This window comes from Salvia hispanica, chromosome 2, assembly GCF_023119035.1.
Source record: "Salvia hispanica cultivar TCC Black 2014 chromosome 2, UniMelb_Shisp_WGS_1.0, whole genome shotgun sequence".
NCBI lineage: Eukaryota > Viridiplantae > Streptophyta > Magnoliopsida > Lamiales > Lamiaceae > Salvia > Salvia hispanica.
In genome coordinates, this window is record NC_062966.1 from 31,620,937 (window position 1) to 31,641,599 (window position 20,663).

A 20,663-nucleotide genomic window follows, 5' to 3' on the forward strand; every position below is an offset into this window, starting at 1 on the left:
GAATGCACATATTTTTGGAAGAAAAAAGGGGGAGTGCACGTATTTTTATGGCATTTTCCATTGTAAAATTTTGAGGGATTATAAAGGGGGAGTACGTATTTTTATGGTATTTTTATGGAGGGATTAGTATTTAATTGCATTTTCCATTATAAAATTTTGAAGAGATTTTTTATTGTGATAGGATAGCATTGGTGACTCAAGTTGAGTAGAAGTCTAACTCTTTGATCTTCAAATACTTTGATTTTTCAAATACTTACAGGGAAGTATCATGAGAAGGGATGTCAGTTCAATCTAAAATTTGCATGGTAATTTGAATAATCCGTTAATTTTAATGGATTAAGGTTAAAATTTTTGATCCAATATATAATTTGACTAACGCGTATCTAATTAGTCCACAATCTAAATAGAGCTAAGCTGAAACCAAATAGCCTAACCCAAGGATTGGACCTAAGCATACAATTATCTATTCTTTGGTCTTGTTTGATAACCTCTTTGATATTTTATGTGATATCCCCGCCCCAAAGCATGCATCATTTTGCATAACTGTATATTTGTGCTACTATTTTGGGACAAGGTCATTTATTACCGAGCTTTGTAGTACAAATGATATAAATATGTTAGATGAAATATAGTAATATGTATATATATTACATGTTAGTTTTGAGAAAAATGAATTATGCAGTATGCAATCATCTAATTTCATTAGAAAGTGTATGAATATAGGTATAATGCAGATAAATATAAAACTAGTCATATACCTTGACAAATGTGAAAGAAAATAAAAAGGGAATTTCCTAGTAATGACATGTGGTTAGAAACGTGTCTCATAGTTGCTTCGCTTAGTGATTAGTGTATCTTATAAGAAAGTTTAGGGTATTAAATATTTTACTATTAAGGTAGATGGTGAATTAATTTAAAATAGTAGAGTTTCTTTAGAAAAAAAAAAGAGAAGGATGAAAAGAAAACGAGGGATAAAATTCTTCTCAAGGTTAGCAAGCTAAAATTTTGAAGGTGATTGACACTCTTAGTCTTAAATAATTATTGTGGAAGTATATAAGTTAGTCTTAAGGAATTTGTAGGATCATATATGAACATGTGTAGTTGGTAGAATAAATTGTTTAAATGCAATTGGAATAAGATATATGTACACGTATAGTGATTCAAGTAGATATAAAATATAAATAGATTTAATAAGTATTAAATATAAAAATAGTCATGATATAATTTAGTGGTATTAGAAAGAAATTAAATAAAAGAATGAGAATAGTCGATACTTTCATAAGCTATTATTTATACAAATATGTATATTAAGTTACTTTCTTTCTCACAAAGACACATGTAGGCCACGTGTATAATTTTTGAAGTGCTACTTGCGTAAGTCGGTTTATCTAATGCTAGTATGTATAAGTGTTACAATTGTTAATGAAAAAAAAAAGAGAGGAAGGGGGAGGAATATAGAAAGAAAAGAAATGAGAGGAAAGAAAATGGAATTTCTGATATAAAATAGTCTTAGTCTCCTCCTTATACATGCGCACATAAGTAGAATGGAAAAAAGAAACAAGTACTTGGGTAAGTTACAGGATCAATGTTAAACAAGATCAAGTGTTATAGATCGAAAAACAGGAATAAGTGCTCTACCAGATTATCTATTTTAATCAGGTGTGTATAAATCACACTTTTAATTTTACATGTTTTATGTGCTTCTTTGCTAGGTGTTATATAAAGTGAATAATTTGATTATATGATGTGACTCTGATATAATTATGTGTTATTTGATATAAATGGTGGAATATGGTATGGATATGTGAAATGAATTATATGATAGAAATATGTGATTAGTGCAATTGATATGTTTGCACATGATTTTGGAATTATTTGAATCATTGCATTAAAGAGGATCTGTGACAGTCATGTCCTGGGTCTGATGTTAATGGCAATGGACCTACGGGTCATATACAATGACAATGGACCTACGGGTCATATATACAATGGCAATGGACCTTCGGGTCATATATATGTATACAATGGCAATGAGACCTACGGGTCATATATACAATGGCAATGAGACCTACGGGTCATATATATGTACAATGACAATGAGACCTTCGGGTCATGATACAATGGAATTCCGGGCAGATGTCAGGCTTGACTTGTCACAGAATAATAAACTGAACAAAGTGGTATATGCATATGTACATGAAATTGATTCTAACATTTGTTGGTTATTCTTACATATATTAGTTAAAGAATATATTGATATCTGGGGTGCGGAATTAAGGGTAAGATTTATATACACTGAGATGTGGCTCATATAAACCACTAAAATTTTTCAGGAATAAGATATCAGTGAAATTATTCGTTGACATGGGTCGTAAGAACTCCACATGTTATCAAGGTCAGCGGCTGACGCATTTTGGCAACCTTTTCCTCCTCATCATTTTTTGCATGTAGATAAATGTATAATATATAGAGTGGTGAAAGGGTCCCACCATGATTTAGAATGTTTTGAAATATGTATTTGATAAATGTTGGTTTTTGAGCTTATATAATATGTGTGTTTTATTTACTTGACATGTGGATTGTTTATTTTAAATTTTAAATTTATTTTTGGTAAGTCCATAAGTCACGGGGTGTTACATTTTAATAATCTAATATTTATAATGTATGGAGTGTACAAAATATAACCTTCTAATTCATATACACGTGTGCTAGATTTTTATTGAAGTCAAAACATGTTGAATTCTAAAATGCCCTATAAAATTTGTCAAATATGTTTATATGTATTATTAAATCTTGGAATATTTGGATCGAACCATGTTAGAATACGCAATGCGAGTAGAAGAACGTCGTCGGTGAGAGCGGGAGGAGAAGGAGACGGTCCCTAGGCCAATCCGGCGTCCTTGGTCAACCGTGACCATGTCGAGGCTACCCAACGGCTGTACACGGACTACTTCGATATATAAATAAATAAACTTGACTTTTGCAAAGGAAATATTTAGATATTATATAATACAAATATCTTGATATTATGTAGTAATAGAATTATCAAGAATTAGGTATGAAAACATTAGATACTTTAGTAGAATTAACTAGAAATGCTTTAGTAGAGAATTCTAGAATAATTAACGAATGACTATAAATATGGGTGAGTTGTTATTATTTTGCACATTTGAAAAATAAAGTGTTCCTTATATCTACACATATAAATCATATTGTGAGATGAGTTAGTGAAAATAGGACCCTATTACCATTTATAGTTCTTATGTTCGCGGATGGATTAAAATGAAAAATTGAGACTCCTATTCGGATGGGAGGAGTATACTTTATATTTTAACAAATACTATATTCATATGATAAGTTATTCGCACAGTGAGAAATCAAATTATACAAATCAACATTAATTAAATATTCTAATCTAATCTATCAATTTACAGATATTAGATTTACAAATTAACTTTTCATATTTTTTCTATTTTTTTTATAATTTTTTAAAGTACCAAATTTTATTTGAAGGTATCCATATCTTTCGTAGATATGTCGTCGTCTATAAATATATAAAATCTTTTATCATACAGTATATATGTAGAGTAATTAGAGCCGAGTTTGAATAATTTGTGTAGGTAACTAAACTTCTAATAAAATTTTTAAAATTGCCGAATTATGTTTGAACTTAATCTAAAAATATGGATACAATATATGTATATAGATTAATTATAGCCGAGTTTGAATAATTTGGGTAGGTAACTAAACTTCTAATAAATTTTTTAAAATTACCGAATTTTGTTTGAACTTAATCTAAAAAGATATTCACTCCCCTCTATATCTTTCATAGATATCTTTTTGTTGTCGTCTATAAATATATTAAATCAATATATATGTAGACTAATTAGAGCCCAGTTTGAATAATTTGTGTAGGTAAACTTCTAATAAATTTTTTAAAATTTGAACTTAATCTAAAAAGATATTCACTCCCCCTCCATATCTTTCATAGATATCTTTTTGTTGTCTATAAATATATTAAATTCACTCCCCCTCCATATCTTTCATAGATATCTTTTTGTTGTCTATAAATATATTAAATCTTTGATCATAACTATAATATAAATACGCAGAGGTAGCTAGTTCGAAAATCCTAGATTTCCTAGATTGTTTGTTGGTTACGTAGAAAAGAAAAAAATCCTAGATTTTGTTGGTGGTTACGTAGAAAATATGGAGGGTCCGGGAGTGGAAAGAGAGATGACGGAGGAGGAGAAGATCGATGCGTGGCTTCCGATCACCTCTAGCCGGACGGCCAAGTGGTGGTACTCCACCTTCCACAACGTCACCGCCATGGTCGGTGCCGGCGTCCTTAGCCTGCCCTATGCCATGTCCAACATGGGATGGTACTTTTTCACTTTCACATTACTTTTGTTTAATTTTTGTAACTCTTTCTTCTTAAATCTAGTTCATCGTGTTTCAATTTAACTTTGTTGTCAATTTTTGGGTGTATAATTATTTTTAACATTTAGTTTGTGAAATTTTGTTTATTGTTCCAGTTGAATGTTTCATATATCGGAATATAACGCTTTTAAGGTTCAAATTTTGATAAAAAAAATTCTAATAACAATTCATCACACTATAATAACTTTTTCATAGTTATGATTTTTACACGCACCAACTTAGTTTCGCTTCATCGTTTTTCTAAACTTGTCCGTTTTCTAGGGTTTTGTTAGTTAAGGGTCGAGTTTCACGTTCGGTTTTATTTATATAGGGGACCGGGTAGTGTGATCATGGTGCTATCGTGGATCATCACTTTGTACACGCTATGGCAAATGGTGCAGATGCACGAGATGGTTCCGGGCAAACGATTCGACCGGTACCATGAGTTAGGGCAACACGCCTTCGGCGAGAAGCTGGGGCTCTACATCGTGCTACCTCAACAAATAGTAGTGGAAGTTAGCACGTGCATCATCTACATGGTCACCGGCGGCAAGTCTCTGCAGAAATTCCACAACACCGTTTGTCCGAACTGCCACGACATCAAACTCACCTACTTCATCATGATGTTCGCCTCCGTCCAGTTTGTCCTCTCCTTTCTCCCCAACTTCAACTCCATCTCCGCAGTCTCCCTAGCTGCCGCTGTCATGTCCCTTGTGTAAGTTAACTTGTCTGCAAAACACTTTCTCCGTCTTCCATAAATTGTCTCATTTCACTTTTATCATCTCAGTTATTCCACAATCGCTTGGACCACGTCTCTGGCGAAGGGGGCGCCACAGCATGTGTCGTACGCGTTGAGGGGGAAGAACCCAATGGAGAATACTTTTAACTTCTTCAATGCGCTAGGTGACATCGCCTTCGCCTTTGCTGGCCACAACGTGGTGCTAGAGATTCAGGCGACCATCCCATCCACGCCGGAGAAACCGTCCAAGAAGCCAATGTGGAAGGGGGTGATCCTGGCCTATTTCGTGGTGTTCTTATGCTATTTCCCGGTTGCATTTTTAGGGTATTACGTATTTGGAGACACAGTCGATGACAACATTTTGATAACACTCGAGAAGCCTGCGTGGCTCATTGCATCTGCCAACATGTTTGTTTTCATCCATGTTGTCGGAGGCTACCAGGTTACATCTCCTTAAAAATTACCAACTATTGTATTTATTTATACTCCTTAATGGGACTCTTGAAATTTGATTGATGTTTTATATGTGTAGATATATGCAATGCCTGTTTTTGATATGATGGAGACTTTGTTGGTGAAGCAATTGAAGTTTAAGCCTTCGGGGGTACTACGTTTCACCACTCGTATGCTATATGTTGGTAAGGCTTCAATCTAAGAGATTTTTGTATTTGTATTTTTATTTGTTTGTATTTTAATATTGGTGAATTTTTGCAGGCATAACCATGTTCATAGGCATGACGTTCCCCTTCTTTGGTGGTTTGCTTGGATTCTTTGGTGGATTTGCTTTGGCCCCAACAACATACTTTGTGAGTATAAGACACCATACATTTTGAGAAAATAAAATTGAAATACAAGGCATTCAAGTTCACACCATACTGTTTTTTCTGTTTGCAGCTTCCTTGCATCATCTGGCTCATTTTGAAGAAGCCCACGAGGTTTAGCTTCTCTTGGTTGATCAATTGGGTAAGTTTTAAATTGAATATTATGATGATTTCTCACTTATTGATGGTTAATTGGTCTCACTTTTGTTGACTGTTTCAGATATTCATTGTGATTGGAGTTACACTGATGATTTTGGCACCAATTGGAGGGCTGAGGAACATAATTCTCTCTGCCAAAACTTACAAATTCTACCAATGATTTTTCAAGATCGAAAATAGTTTCTTGAACTTAAGAATTTTTCAGATACTTTATTTAGTTTTGCTCATAGTTAGGTTGAGCTTCCAGCCCTAGCATTTTATTGACTAGAACAGCATTTGTTAAGCTTAACTTATCATTTTTTGCATTTCTTTGGTATAGCTTTGTTGTTGATGATGAATATTTCAAATTATTCTTAATGATTTCCCAAGTTATTTTTCGTTTGAGTTGCATTATATTCGACGAATAGTATAATAAGACGTTATTTCGACTACTAACTTCAATAGCAAAAATCAAACATGACGATTCGAAACTTTGCCTATATCTTTCAAATCGGTTTAGTTCAAAAGCAGTGAGCTTCTCCTGCATAAGCTAAAAAGACGTGTTCATAATCATCATCAATTTGTTTAAAAAGGGAGGAGAATGAAGAGCGTATTAGCAACCAATAATTTATTAATAGAACTACTCAGAGCACAACAAACAGTATCCAAACCTGCTGTGGGAGAAATGAAGTTCAACATCACATGGCCACTCCTCCATTAATGGATAGTACCTGTAAGATATAATTGAAAGTTAAAAGAGAGAGTGCTCGAATTCAAATCATATGTATAAAGCTTCGTTCAATAATAAAGTTGTCAAACTCGCGGCCTGGGGCAAAGGGCTGAAAATTTGTATGTTTAATAGAGATTAGTAAGCAGACATGTTAAGTTACCTGTCCGGTGATGTAAGCTGCTGCGGGGTTAAGTGCCAAGAACTCCACTAGCCCAGCAACTTCTTCTGGTTGGCCGTAGCGTCCTAGATTCAGGAGCATGGTGAGCTTTCATTTCTGTGCCAAAATATGGCCAGAGAGATGAATGATCTCAATTATGATCAGAAGAGTGCTCGCTTACCCAATGGGATGGCCTCTTGTATCTTCTTCTCGAAATCTTCTGCAAGCTTAGAAGTCATGTCGGAGGCTATGAATCCGGGAGCAACTGCATTTACCTGAAGTGGGAAGCATCTATAAAATTTTTGAAAGTTTAGGAATTCGGAAAGTTGGCTATGTAAGTAAGTCCTGCAAACTCACAGTGATGTTTCTGCTAGAGTACTCTTTGGCGACTGTCTTTGTGAATCCAATTACTCCTGCTTTAGCCGCGCTATAATTGGCTTGCCCAACATTTCCAACAAGACCAACAACAGACGAGATATTAATAATTCTTCCCTGCAGAGTAGGAAAGTAAGGAGAAGGTCTAACGCTCCACATGTTTAGTGAACTATGGCCAGGGCTGATTAGCAAACAAAGTGAGAGGAACAAGGAGAAGAAATATGCTTACTTTTCTCTTCCTCATCATTACTTTAGCAGCAGCCTGCATAAAATTAAAATCCTAGGAATTAATTGCATGGATTTTGGAGTTAATCCTTGTGGTATACGGAGTATTTAAGAAGCCAACCTGCGTGCAGAGGAAAACTCCAGTGAGATTTAGATCAATGACCTCCTGCCACTGAGATTTCTTCATTCTCATCAATAATGTGTCTCTCGTTATACCTGAAACCTTGAAAATAAATCTAATGGTAGATTTGAAGACATAATAAGTATTTTTTCTACCTGCATTATTGATCATAACATCTATTGTTCCCCATGTATCAATTGCCTGCAAATTGCCAATATCACATAACTGAGGCAATGCTATATGCTCATAAGAAAACAACCAGCGCGACTAGACAAATCTCTCACAGTTTTAATCATAGACTCCACATCTGCTTCTTTTGAAACATCTCCACCAAAAGTAAGAGCCTGCCCACCAGATGCTTCTATCTGCAAGAAATAAACTAATATAAAATTCTAGTATTACGCAGACCAAAGGATATCAGCAGGTTTCAAAGCATGTGAACAAAAGGGGTGGAAATAAAGTTCTTATGGTATATCAACAACCCAAACTCGATCTAAAAAGTTGAGATGATAGTAAAAAGCAATAAATATATCATACATGGAAATAGTTTTAAATCATGGTAATGTCTTAGTTCTTTCCAGCAATAGCTCAAACAAAATACAGAGTCCAAATAAGCTAATATCAATTTCTCGGAGATTTAAGGGTTTCAGGAAGGAGATAATCATAATCCTGACAGTTTACATCTGAACATTGTTCACAGGTTTTCATCATTTAAATATACAGAATGCCTTATTTTTACCATTACCTCTTTGCAAACTTCTTCTGCCTCCTTGGATGACCTCGCATAATTAACCAGAACCTGCAGCAATTAATCGACAGTCAATTTGAGGGCACCGGTGACTCAACAGTCAACACACATGACTTTGTTTTGTTCTAGTTACCATCAACAATTAGTGTTTTAGCATTGGTTAAGCAGGTTTGATCCTCTAGTCATTACAACGTGTGATTAATACTACAAGCATCATTCCAGCAACCATTTGATGGACATTAAAAACAGATATCAATCACACCCCACGTCTTTCAACCAAAGTTTAAGCTAGCATACAGCATTGTCATTTGAAAGATGACATCCCAACTTTCGTGCTTGATAATCAATATCATTTATCATTATGATTAAGTTTGCCTTAATTCCAGTTTATTTAATTTCACTTGCAACATACAGTTTGCGAATTCATTAACCATTAATCCAATAATAAAAACAGCCAACCTAAACCAAAAAATAACTCAAAGAAAGCAACCTTGCAACCAGATTTCCCCAAAGCCAGAGCAATTGCCTTGCCAATGCCTCTGGATGCTCCCGTGACAACTACAACAGGAGATTCCACATTCTGTGCTGCTTCAGTTCCAATATTTTCAATTGTTGAAGCTGCTGCCCTTATGCCTGCAACACGCAGTCCATTAAAATGATACCTCCTCTTTACGCTGTTGTCTAGTGATGCATTAAATTACATACTGTGAAGTCGCTATCCGTAAACACATAGGTTTGAAAATCCAATTAGTCTGTCTACAACAAAATGAATAGTGCTCCCTGAACGATACAACATACAAACAAAATCCATGGTTACGAACTTACATACATACACAGAAGAAACAGAGTTCTGTCAATGTTACTACGAGTTAAGTTAAGTCTACATCTCCGAAATCGAGAGCATATTATAATAGTAACACGTCGATATATGTGCAATAGACATCGGATCATGTGCCTCGTAAGATTGATTAGCATAACAAAGCCTGAAAAAAAGCTATTCGACATTTCATAATACCCGACGAGAAGGATCTAGCGGATCGGTGCTGAAATTTGAGAGAATCGGGGAACTTCACTGGAGACGGCGACGATACATCCCGGAAATTGGCTAGTTTCTTCAGTGAAACTCCGGCGGACTTGAAAACGGCGACGGCCGATCCAGCCACGGCAGCAGCATCCATCTCCGGAGAGCTCCGAGGAAGCTGGAAATGGAGAAGACGGAGAGATATTCGCCACCGGCGAAATGAGACGTCGGAGTGATTTTGCGGTGGCAGTGTCAGTTTCAGAGACTCAGAGTCGAGTGGCCGCTGAATTCAACGCTTCTTTGTTAGGTGGAATAATTGTTCCGGTTTGGATAATTGTGAATTTGTGATTTATTAGTAAAATAATTATCCTTTCCTCCTGAACCTGTCCTTGAACATTAATATTCTAAATAAAGTTAAAAATAATTCTGATTATTTACCAAAAAATGAAAGTTGCGTAACTTTTTTAACACCTTTTATTAATTTTAATAATATTTTTAATACTATAATTCTAAATTTACGTCACACTTCACACAGATTTAACGAGTTCATCATTTGAGCATGAATGACAAACATGAGCTTAGTTGATGATTTTAAATTTTTTGGAGTTTGGTATTAAGACAACTTGATTAAATAATTTATAGAGAAAACTGAAATATAAAACCTATATTGATTTCATTAAGCAAATCAAACTGAAATATAAAACCTATATTCGAGATAGTTTATTTCTGAACAAGTAATTTATTTAATTATTTCATGTGTGGTGTGTCAAATACTACTATCTCCATAAACTAATGAATTGTGGAGGTAGTTATTCTTCAATTAATAGTGATCATCAATCTTTTAGTTTGTTCATTTATCACCAAATTAAACTTGAGTGGAACACTTAGCTAATTAAACTTTATTTTGCTGATAGCAAAATCCCATCAAAAAGCAATAATTACCATTTACCACTTATGAAGGAGAAAGTCTACTGGTTTATCCATTACGATCGGATATTAATTTACATTTATGCATCTCATTACCTACCAATTATGACATGGCTATGCATCTCCTGTAATTATTTTATGATGTGTTAAATCACTATTACATCCATTTTTTTTTAATTTTTAACAAACTCAATTAAAACTTTATGATTAAAATTGAGTGTTTAGAAGCAAAATGGAAAGAAAAAAAGAGAGGAGAAAATAGAAGAAAGTAAGGATAGCAAAAGAATAAAATACGAGTAGTAAATTTTTTACTAAAAATGAAATACTACTAGTAATTACTACTTAATTAATTATGATGGGACGAAGAATTAAAATTTTCATTTTAAACGTGCAATTGGTGCACTATGTGTTCTATTAAAATATTACTAGTACAATCTAAAATTTATAGGTATATCAACATAATTTCTTGAGTAGGACAAGAGATAAGAAAAACAAAACAAAGTAAAGAAGAGTGAAAAAATAAGAAAATGAGTTTTTACAGTAAGAAAGAAACAAAAAGAAGAGAAGCTAGCACAGTGGTGCAGTAAACGAAGCTAAAGAGCATCGCCATTGTAATCTATAAATGTGGTTTCCAGTTAATAATAACGGAAAGTAAAATAATTTCGTCTTCCTTCTTCGCATTCTACTCTTCCACCTTGCTGCTGCGGTGAAGTTGGCGGCGGCGGCGGCGGTGTTGCTGCTCCATATTTCACTTTTCTCTTCACGTGAAAATTAGTTGCACCTATTTTTTCCCTTAGTTTTAACTTTTAGCTGAAGGTTCTAGGGTTCTGCTTTTGGGTTGCACTTTAATCGCAACTGATTTTGGAAGTATTTTGATCCAGACAGTTCTCCGCAGATCTAGTTCATTTTGCTGAGCGTAATTTTGAGAGGTTCGAGGGTTTTGGGGGTTTTGAGGTAGATAATTGTGAATGACATTTGTTTACGTGTAAATGAGTTTGTTTACACTTAGGAGTTGCTCGAATTTTGTGCAGGAGTTGAAGGTTACGTAATTGTTTTAGGTGCTGTTTGAGAGCTGTGGATATTTGAGTACATTGTTTTGAACTAAGGTGATAGTTCGGAGTTAGGGATTTAGCATTGTCACAGAATTTTGGGTGGTTTGTGTGAAGAGTGAATTTGATTCATTTCCTTGGCTGCAATGCAAAAGTGGAGAGGTTTTCGGTTGTTTATTGAGTAAGGGAGGGAGATTGTGTAATATGCATAAGAAATCAGGATCATCTGGTGTAATTTTTTCATGATTTTCAGCTCGGGTGGTTTAGTGGAGGTGTTTGATTGAATTTATTGGTTGAGGTTTTAAAAAATGCCTCCTTCTCCGGTGATGAGAGTTTCACCTGGGAGGGGGCTGAAGGCTGAGAATCACAGGAGAGGGCGTAGCCTCGAGAGTGGGATTGTTTATCGACACAAGGAAGATGATCTTGCTCTGTTCAATGATGTGCGGAACAAAGAAAGAGACTGTTTCTTGCTTCAGTCGAATGACAACTTTGACGACTTCTTTAGTAAATTCTTGACACCCCCATTATGTGCTAGTAGATTTACTTGAGATACATTAGTTATGCTTTTGGCATGTCTCCTTTAAGTTTTTATGCTGTTTCACTTACAGTTTGCGTTTGTTTATGGAATTGGCAGCAACAAAGTTGAGAGACATATCAGTTCATAAGCTTGAAGGATCCACTCCTGCTCGAGGAGAGAGTAGTGACCTGCTCAGTGCAGAGCGAGATAAAAATGACTATGATTGGTCAGTCGTTTTGCTATCCTTAGGAAGTAGTCCTTTATGACTTATGTTCAGTTTCTTTAATGTATTTTTGGAACTGGTTATAGTTTTGGTGATATCAGGAATGAATAGATGTGCAACCATAGCTATATTTTCTCATTAATCCAGCATCTGAAACAAAACTTTTTCTTCCTGTGTGACTGTGGAGGTTGATTGTGATTTAATAACTTGCTGGATTTAGTATATTGGACTTATTTGTTCTTAATATGCTGTCATTGATAATAGGTTGATAACCCCTCCAGAAACACCTCTCTTTCGTTCTCTGAATGATGAGGTGCAACCAGTTAAACCTGCACCTAGGGGCAGGCCAAGGAGTCAACCTGTTTCAGTCTCACGATCACCTACGGTAACTTTACAACCAGTCTCATGATTCATGTTCTCCTAGTCCTAATCTGTATTTGTCTTAAAATGATTTTAAATTGTCTTTGATGTTTAGATGGAAAAAGATTACAGAAGTGGTAGAGGCAAAGCAAGTCCTCATCGCCTCAGCCCATCACCACGGTCTGGAAATAGTACATTGCAATCTCGAGGCAGGCCATTTTCTGCCTCTTGTTCAAGCCCACCTCCTACCATGCAGCATCCTTCACCAGCTAGGAGATCATCTCCTTCACCAACTAAACAAACATCTGGTCCAAGGTCTAGTTCGCCAACACCTAGGAGAATAAGTACTGGTTCTACTGGTGCTTCTTCCCCATCAAGAGTGAGAGGTTCCTCCCCAATCAAGACGAGTCAGGGGAACTCTGTTTCACCAAAAATAAAGGCGTGGCAGGCTAACATTCCTGGATTTTCCTCAGAGGTGCCTCCTAATCTTTGTACCTCACTGGCAGATAGGCCAGCTTCTCATGTCAGAAGTTCCTCGCCAGCATCTAGAAATAGCTCCAGGTATGGCAGGCAATCAATGTCTCCGGTTGCCTCCAGGAGTGTTGCTTCATCGCACAGCCATGACCAGGATCAATTTAGTCGCTACAGCAAAGATTCAGTTGCATCGTCTGGTGACAATGCCACCAACTTTTCCAGAAAACCGTCACAAAATTTAGCAAGTTCTGCTCCTAAAAGATCCTTTGATTTGGTCAGCCAACTGGTAGGCACCTTTCTCATTTTAGTTCTATTAAGTTATTTCTTTATATGTGGAAACTATTTCTGCACTTCTATCATTGGTCTTGCATGTGTTCATGCTTTGATTATTTTTTAAATGGTTTATCTTGAGCATCTATTATTTTCTACAAGTTGGTATTTGATTTCCCACTTTCTATGTGACGCCACTCAAATTTTTAGTAACCCTGTCACTTTTAGTTGAACCAATAAAATCTCGACTTAGCTTTTGATAATACTCTGGAGTAGATATATGAGAAAACAGTGTGCCTTTGAGTTTGATAATTGGGGTTAAGCAAATGGAAGAATAACTAGTTCTGTTCTGGCCACTGCAGTATTATCTGTTAGGTTCCAGAAAGTGCTGCTGAAACTGCATTAGTAGTGTTTTGATGTATCCTTGCTTATCCATTACCATGTGCAGGATCGCAAGGGCCCTCACAATATGTTCAGGCCTCTGTTGTCCAGTGTTCCCAGTTCGACATTCCATGCAGGAAAAGTAATTGCACATCAACGTTGTCTGATGTCCAGAAATTCTTCCATGACAACTAGCAGCAGTGCTAGTTATGATCAAGCTGCAAGTGGTGCCCATGACCCTGAAGGTATTGAGCTAAATCGGGACGATGTAACGAGTGACTGTGTGAGGGGAAACCACCCAGTTATGGATGATGAATTATTTGTCATGGAGCATGCTGATGATATAAATGAAGATATTGAGAATAGAATCATGGATGACTCACCTAGAAGTCAGCATCGTGAAAATGATGCCCCACCTTTAGGCGTTTCTACATTGAATGTTGGAAGCAGCAATGAATTTGATTGTTTGGATGCTAACAGCGCCCCAGATACTGTAAGATGCTCAAAGTGTGGTCACGTGTTCCGCTCAGCTGAAGTGAAGGAAGAAGATCGGCAACTTTGTCTGGAGTGCAAATGTTTGGAAGTGCGTTCAACTATTATGGATCTGGATCCATCAAACATGGTGATGGTTGGTCAGAACAATACTTGGGAAGATGTTCAAATTATAGAACATGGATCACAAGAGGTTTTAGACCAACTTATGTGCAATGGTCTGACAAAGAAATATAATCTTGACACTCAAATTTCGTACAGTGGCTCAAGTCAGAGTTTTTGTGTAGAGCTGTTTGAGGAAGGGGAGCCTACTTTAGCTAGCGAGAAAGTGATAGAGCAGCTGATAAGTGGCCACAAGGGTTATGAGGTTAACTCAAGCTCAAGGCTTAATGTTTCAGATGGTGCAGGAATATCTTTGTTGCTGAAGAGATCAAGCAGTGCTGAAAGGCATGTTGTCCAAAGCAGGAGCTTCACTGCAAGTACCATCAGCTGCGATGATTTCTCCTATGTACCAGAGAGTTTAAATAGCATGAGGAGCTCCACTGGGGTCACCAGTGTTTCAGTATCATCGTCAATTGATCTGGGGTCCTCTAGGCAGGCAGAATTTCGTAATTCTTGGCAATCAAGTGGTCATAAATCAGATACTGAAAATTTTCGATATGAGTTGCCTTCCAAGTTCAAAAGGTCTGTCTCATCCGCATCAAGTGCTTCGGGCCATATATCTCAGGTCCGAAGTTCAACACCAGGTTGTCATCAAGATAATTTTGAGGAAACACGCTTAGATCCCCGTGAACAGTCAGTGGCTTCTGAATTCACAGAAGCAGAAAGCACTTGCAGTAATATTGAAAGCAACATTGTCTTAGAAGCCGCCACAGAACTGCCAAGCTGTTTGATGGATGACCATTCAGGAGAAACTTCAGTCAATTCAGCATTAACTTCTCAAGAGCCAAGGCCACATGAGAACAGGGACAACTCTATGGGTAATTCCCATTACCTGTCAATTACGGAAACTTCATCCGCACAGTTGCGGACCTCTAATCAAGTGGATGATGCCTCACCAATTTCATGTGCAGATATGGTGGGTGCTGCAGAATTTCTCAATCCAAATTCTTTTAACGCAATATCGGAAAATGAAATAGGGAACGGTGATTCTGCATATTACGGTTCACATTCCAATGTTGATTCCCCTAAATCAAAAGGCTGCACTGGTGTCCAAGATGCTAGTGCTGTAAAAGTATCTTCCAAGGAATTTGAAATTTCACATCAAGCACACATTGCTCTGGGTACGTACTTACCAGCTGGTTCCTTTATTTTTTATGTGTTCGTTCCTCTTTATTCAATCACTGTGGCGAACGTAGAACCGTAATGTGCAAATTTTATTGATTCTCAGCTGCTTTCCTGATAAAATTGAGCAGGTGGAATTTTTCCATGTGGATATGTCTGCTTTCTTACATGTTTGTGCATCCAAAGTGAAAAACATGCAGTTGATGCATTATGTATTCAAATTTATAATTTTATGTGGTTAGGTGGTAAATATTTTGTTTCGGTCGATCCATCCCTAATTATCTAGGATCGACTGATTCCTCTCAAGCATTTAATAGAGATTTCTTGGAAATGAACAAATAATCAGATTCATATTCCTCAATGCTTCTTATTATTCGTTTAATCAGGAACACTTTATGATCTTAGCTTCACATGTATCTCGCTTTCTTCATTTCCTCATCCCATTAGAACGTTGTCAAGTCGTTCTTAAGTAGTATGAATCGACCTGACTTCTTTCTGTACACTCATGGTTTTGACCTATAAACTTCGTTTGTAATCGCAGAAGAATCACATTCTATCTTGGAAGACACAAGTCAGGCAAAGGCTAAAACCCTGACTCTGGAAGAAGCAGCAGACGCTATCCTCTTTTGCAGTTCCATAATCCACAATCTGGCTTACGAAGCTGCAAATATCGCAATAGATAGAGAGGCTTTATCTGGGGAAGCTCCGCGACCAGCAGTAATGCTGCTTGGAAAATCCAACTTTGAAAGAAGGGATGCACGTCCTATAAAACGTGGTTTCAGGTCTCAGAAAGCTCGAAAACAGAGCCTGGAGGCGGAAACGGCACCTTCATCCTGCAACGCTGAATCTGACGAGAAGTCTAGTCCATGCACCGTTGGCGTTTCTGACGATGGAGCTCCTTATAATGGCGACAGCATGAAGCCTCCTCCGAAGCTAGAATCCAAGTGCAATTGCTTGATCATGTAAGTTTTCTCGGGCACTTACGATGATCGACTTGCGTGGGTAGTTCTGTGTAGCAATTTGAGTTCTCGCAGGAAAATATATGATTGTGCTTGCATAGTATTTTGTTGGTAACCATTTGTTTTGTAGTACAGTAAGAAATACATGATGTTATAGAATCCTTGTAAAGTTGTAATTCTTCTTTGAGTTAATTGCTGTTGAAGCAATTTGTGCTCATTGACTGTTAATACTGCTGCCATTACCATAGTTTTGTAAGGTCTATTGGTTTCTTTGCTATTTCTTTGATTTGAAAGCAAGTACTTAAATTGTATGAATCTCCCAGTTTCTGTTAGAAATAAATTGCCATTGTTACAGTCTCATATTTTTTAAGACGGTTTTCATATGATGAAATTGTAGGAGTATAGTTTATTGTCAAAATTTTGAAGCATTTTCTTAAAACTCGATGGTCGTTCTATAGTTTTCAAAAACTTCAATCTTTGCAGCAAGTTTCAATTGTCACATAATTCAGAATTCGGCATTGGAATGGAAAGTTACAGTTATTTAAATAACACTAGATTCGATTTATAAAATTTTAAAAAATTAAAAAAAAAAAAAATAGTAGCATTTCCTTGGAAAAATTGGACCATAAAATATGTTTTTTTTACCTGAGATTTAAGAAAATAATATTTAAAAAGTTAAATGGACAAAAAATAAAATAGAGAAATAAGAAAAGATAAATATATTATTTTTGTTTTGGAAAATAGCTCAATTCAGGTGCGATGTCCTAAAACGAAAAGGATCACTTATAAAGGATCATAGGAAAGATTTGCTTTTTGATCCTTCGATGTCGGCTCTTCCTATCATTGTGAAGCAGAATTCACCAAGTGTTGGATTGTTCACCCACCAATAGGGAACGTGAGCTGAGTTTAGACTGTCAAACTTATTCAATAATAGGAAGTACTATAACTCATTCGAATAGCATACTATTTCTTTTTTAAAAAAAAAATACTCCCCCGTCCCACAATAATTGTCACACTTTTTCATTTCAATCTTCATTCTCATTTTATTAAAAGATCAATATAAAAAAATAGGTCTCACGTTTTTTTAACTTTTCCAACTTTTTTACATTTTTTTAAATTCATATTCACGATAAGATAAGAGTGACGGTAGGACAGAGAAGTAAAAATTTACTCTCTTGTTTTTTAAAAATGCATCTCTTTTATAGGACTAGTAAAAATGTAAAATAGTACTCCTACATCGGTCATGAAAAATAATCATAGTTTTCTATTTTAGTGTATCTACATAAATTAGTCTATGGAGTATCTAATTATTGCAAGTTCATCTCTATAAGAAAAGTATGGAAAAGAAATTGTTTAGTTGACCGTTTCACATGTTAGCGACATAACGCTGACGCTCCGACCTTTTCTTCACTTAGTGAGCTTCCCTCTCCAAACATCGAAAGCAGAAGAAACGGAGATTTTAGTATGGACGAAGGAGGGGGATCAGTTAATTCAACTGCGACGCCCACAGGAACGGAGCCGTCGTATCCTTCGAATTCCATTTTTTCCAACTATCCATTGTTATCAGCTCTTTTCGCCTTCGCGATTGCGCAGTCATTGAAGCTTTTCTCCACATGGTATACTAACTTCCCCATTCCCCAATTTTACTGCTGTTCTTACCGTTTTCCGATCAAACCTCCGATTCTATTTTTCATAAATTGTTGAATTTATGTTAAATGAAATGATTAGGAATTTGGTGCTAATGGAAATGATATGGGGGAAAATGTTAATTCAAATAAAAATTGACAGAATTCGTTGAAATTGTTTGTTTAATTACCAGAATTTAGGGGGGAATACATACTAGTGCTCAACTGTTAGAGCATTCAGTGATCATATTTGCTGAATAAGATTGTGCCCTAATTTCACTTGTATTATTGGGTGATTATATGCATGAATGTGTATGAATAAGATGCTAGAACTAGGAAGGATCGGGCACATAGCCTACGAGACACGTTCTAGCTATAATAGTCTTACGACCGTAGTAGTCCTCCAGGTACAAGGAAAACAATTGGGATCTCAAGCAACTTGTTGGCTCTGGGGGCATGCCCTCGTCTCATTCAGCCACCGTTGCTGCTCTTGCAGTGGCCGTCGGTTTTCAACAGGGTTATGGAGGATCACAATTTGGCCTTGCACTTATCTTGGCACTTGTGGTATGAGTTTGATCCCTACTTTTCTTTAATCTCATAAACACCATTATCCTGTTCTGTTAATCAGTACAAAAGATGCTGTATGATTTAGGATCCATTATTGTGCTTTTGTCATCTTTTTTCCTTCTACAAATATATATTCAGCATAAATTAAGATCACGAATCTTAGTACTTGTCATACCTTACACTTTGCATCAATTTACTTATTGTTTTATACGTATTCTCACGTGGTGAGGCCTGTGGTAGGTGATGTACGACGCCACTGGAGTAAGATTGCACGCTGGGCGCCAAGCAGAGGTTTGTTCCTAGCTTCGTCTCCACTGTCTTCGCATCTTTCCTAAAATTAAACGTATATGATTTAATGCCTTTGTATTTTTGGGAAACATTAGGTTTTGAATCAAATTATATACGAGCTTCCATCTGAACACCCTCTTGCTGAGAGCAGGCCCTTACGCGAGCTTCTTGGCCACACTCCTCCTCAAGTTCGACTCTACTCCTTCCTCATTAATTTTGAGCAATGCAAGACACCACATTGTTCCTATCCATTCATCATAGTTACATTTCACAAACTACCATGAAAAAAAATTCCAACCTTTGCTGGCAAATGTGCATAGTTGATACTTAGTTACTACAAAACATTAAATACAAATATTCCATCCAATAATCGCTTTAGTTTTTATTTTTTTGCTGCAGGTTGTTGCTGGTGCGGCGCTGGGATTGGTGACAGCAGCTACAGGCCATTTCCTCTTCAACTATGGCACCCGAGCTTGATGATTCTTGAATGCAATCTCATCTGGTCAAGCCCTAGGGGCTAGGAACCCTTTCAAGACGACGACACTGCCTCAACCAACGAAGGCGTGGTGCATCAGACTCATCTGCTATTTCTCTGAACGACGATTATAGTACTATTAGGTTTTAAAAGTGCATTTTCTTGATTTCCAATTTATGAAGAAATGTGAATATCAGAGTTGGCTGTAGGGAGAAAGCTACCATTGTTACAGAACATGCCATAATCCAGTGATTGAAAATAGCACATTGTGGATCATATTTTTTATACTAAAAAACAGGTCATTCTTGAGTACTATCATTTTCCCTCTCTCTCAAATAAAACAACACAACCTATCATGTTTTGTATCCTCAACTTTCAACATTTTTCTAAACAAAATTTGAGCTTTTTTCTTTGAAAACATGACTTTGCAAAACTCCAATTCATGTTCCCGTTGACATAATCCGGCGACATGTGAACATCTAGGTGGTCGATCACTTTAGCTTAGCCCATTATCCAACTAAGAATCCTACCATTTTTTGAAAAACATTGATAATTAGGTAGACACAATAATAGGATTAACCAAAAACAAAACAAACACAAAATTCTTGCAAGATTTGGAGGCATTCACAGAATGCACATGGTCCCCCCATAAGTCACAAGTTTCTTGAAGATTTTTAGCCAAAAAGATGCGTCCAACCTTTTGCTACACATGATTTTCTTTTTTTCCCACTGCATTAATCACAATAATAATACATTTCATTATTGGACTGCAATTTGGGGCGACAAGTCAGATTTTAGTGAACATTCATTTGTTGGTCGATTTTGGCTGCCATTTCTAGCATATCTAAAGGGCCCCTTTTTCATGTTTGATGCTAAGACTCAAATTCGACAAAAAAAAATTAAACTTTTCTGATTGGTTCATTATTGGGAAAATAAGATAATTATTCCTATCATATGCCAGATCATGGATTGGGCTGCAAAAATTAGTAGCCAGACGATGCCATTTTAACTTTTAAGTATGCATTTGATGTAGACATTGTAATTTTTTGCAAAGATGAAACATTATTTATCTAGGAGGTTAATATTACAGTAGAAGGAACATCACAGTTTCTTGCCCATCCATGCCATGTGCAAAAAACAGTAAAATAACATCACTTTCAACCAAATTTTGATTATAATTTATACATAAATTTAGTTTTCCATATTCCTCTCACATGTCTCTCCATTGGATGCTCTGTTTAGTGGTAATTTAGTGTAATTTTTCAATAAAATAATCTT

The 20,663-nt window shown here is 36.2% G+C and overlaps 4 protein-coding genes and 1 long non-coding RNA gene across 7 annotated transcripts; 4 read left to right on the forward strand and 1 right to left on the reverse strand.

Annotated features, from left to right (window-relative positions):
• The first annotated feature begins 1,437 nt into the window (after nucleotides 1-1,437).
• LOC125205731 lies at nucleotides 1,438-2,473 on the forward strand. The gene is made up of 2 exons (XR_007173830.1): nucleotides 1,438-1,659; nucleotides 2,334-2,473. It is a non-coding gene; the product is annotated as an uncharacterized LOC125205731 (long non-coding RNA).
• A 1,590-nt stretch (nucleotides 2,474-4,063) lies between these two features.
• Nucleotides 4,064-6,516, forward strand: LOC125205728 (lysine histidine transporter 1-like). The gene is made up of 7 exons (XM_048104817.1): nucleotides 4,064-4,382; nucleotides 4,751-5,134; nucleotides 5,207-5,600; nucleotides 5,691-5,796; nucleotides 5,873-5,964; nucleotides 6,053-6,121; nucleotides 6,200-6,516. The coding sequence occupies exons 1-7, from the start codon at nucleotides 4,210-4,212 to the stop codon at nucleotides 6,296-6,298; spliced, it is 1,317 nt and encodes a 438-aa protein (XP_047960774.1). The 5' UTR covers nucleotides 4,064-4,209; the 3' UTR covers nucleotides 6,299-6,516.
• Nucleotides 6,517-6,579: 63 nt separating this feature from the next.
• Nucleotides 6,580-9,828, reverse strand: LOC125205729 (3-oxoacyl-[acyl-carrier-protein] reductase 4-like). Of its 2 annotated transcripts, none has more exons than XM_048104819.1 (12): nucleotides 9,489-9,828; nucleotides 8,964-9,106; nucleotides 8,471-8,524; nucleotides 8,010-8,090; nucleotides 7,881-7,926; nucleotides 7,726-7,820; nucleotides 7,609-7,641; nucleotides 7,362-7,496; nucleotides 7,186-7,279; nucleotides 7,008-7,090; nucleotides 6,789-6,848; nucleotides 6,580-6,658 (listed from the first exon to the last, which is right to left on the reverse strand). In XM_048104819.1, the coding sequence occupies exons 1-11, from the start codon at nucleotides 9,649-9,651 to the stop codon at nucleotides 6,816-6,818; spliced, it is 960 nt and encodes a 319-aa protein (XP_047960776.1). In that variant the 5' UTR covers nucleotides 9,652-9,828; the 3' UTR covers nucleotides 6,580-6,658; nucleotides 6,789-6,815. The 2 variants fall into 2 exon arrangements, with proteins under 2 accessions (XP_047960776.1, XP_047960775.1); XM_048104818.1 differs by having other exon boundaries at nucleotides 6,580-6,667.
• A 1,228-nt stretch (nucleotides 9,829-11,056) lies between these two features.
• Nucleotides 11,057-16,784, forward strand: LOC125207351. Of its 2 annotated transcripts, XM_048106647.1 has the most exons (7): nucleotides 11,057-11,974; nucleotides 12,105-12,213; nucleotides 12,475-12,595; nucleotides 12,686-13,330; nucleotides 13,763-15,167; nucleotides 15,261-15,470; nucleotides 16,013-16,784. In XM_048106647.1, exons 1-7 carry the CDS (start codon nucleotides 11,779-11,781, stop codon nucleotides 16,435-16,437), a joined length of 3,111 nt encoding a protein of 1,036 aa, XP_047962604.1. In that variant the 5' UTR covers nucleotides 11,057-11,778; the 3' UTR covers nucleotides 16,438-16,784. The 2 variants fall into 2 exon arrangements, with proteins under 2 accessions (XP_047962604.1, XP_047962603.1); XM_048106646.1 differs by having other exon boundaries at nucleotides 13,763-15,470.
• Nucleotides 16,785-17,775: 991 nt separating this feature from the next.
• On the forward strand, nucleotides 17,776-19,703 carry LOC125207488 (uncharacterized membrane protein YuiD-like). Its single transcript, XM_048106858.1, has 5 exons — nucleotides 17,776-18,046; nucleotides 18,463-18,619; nucleotides 18,863-18,913; nucleotides 19,006-19,098; nucleotides 19,310-19,703. The coding sequence occupies exons 1-5, from the start codon at nucleotides 17,895-17,897 to the stop codon at nucleotides 19,385-19,387; spliced, it is 531 nt and encodes a 176-aa protein (XP_047962815.1). The 5' UTR covers nucleotides 17,776-17,894; the 3' UTR covers nucleotides 19,388-19,703.
• Nucleotides 19,704-20,663: the final 960 nt, after the last annotated feature.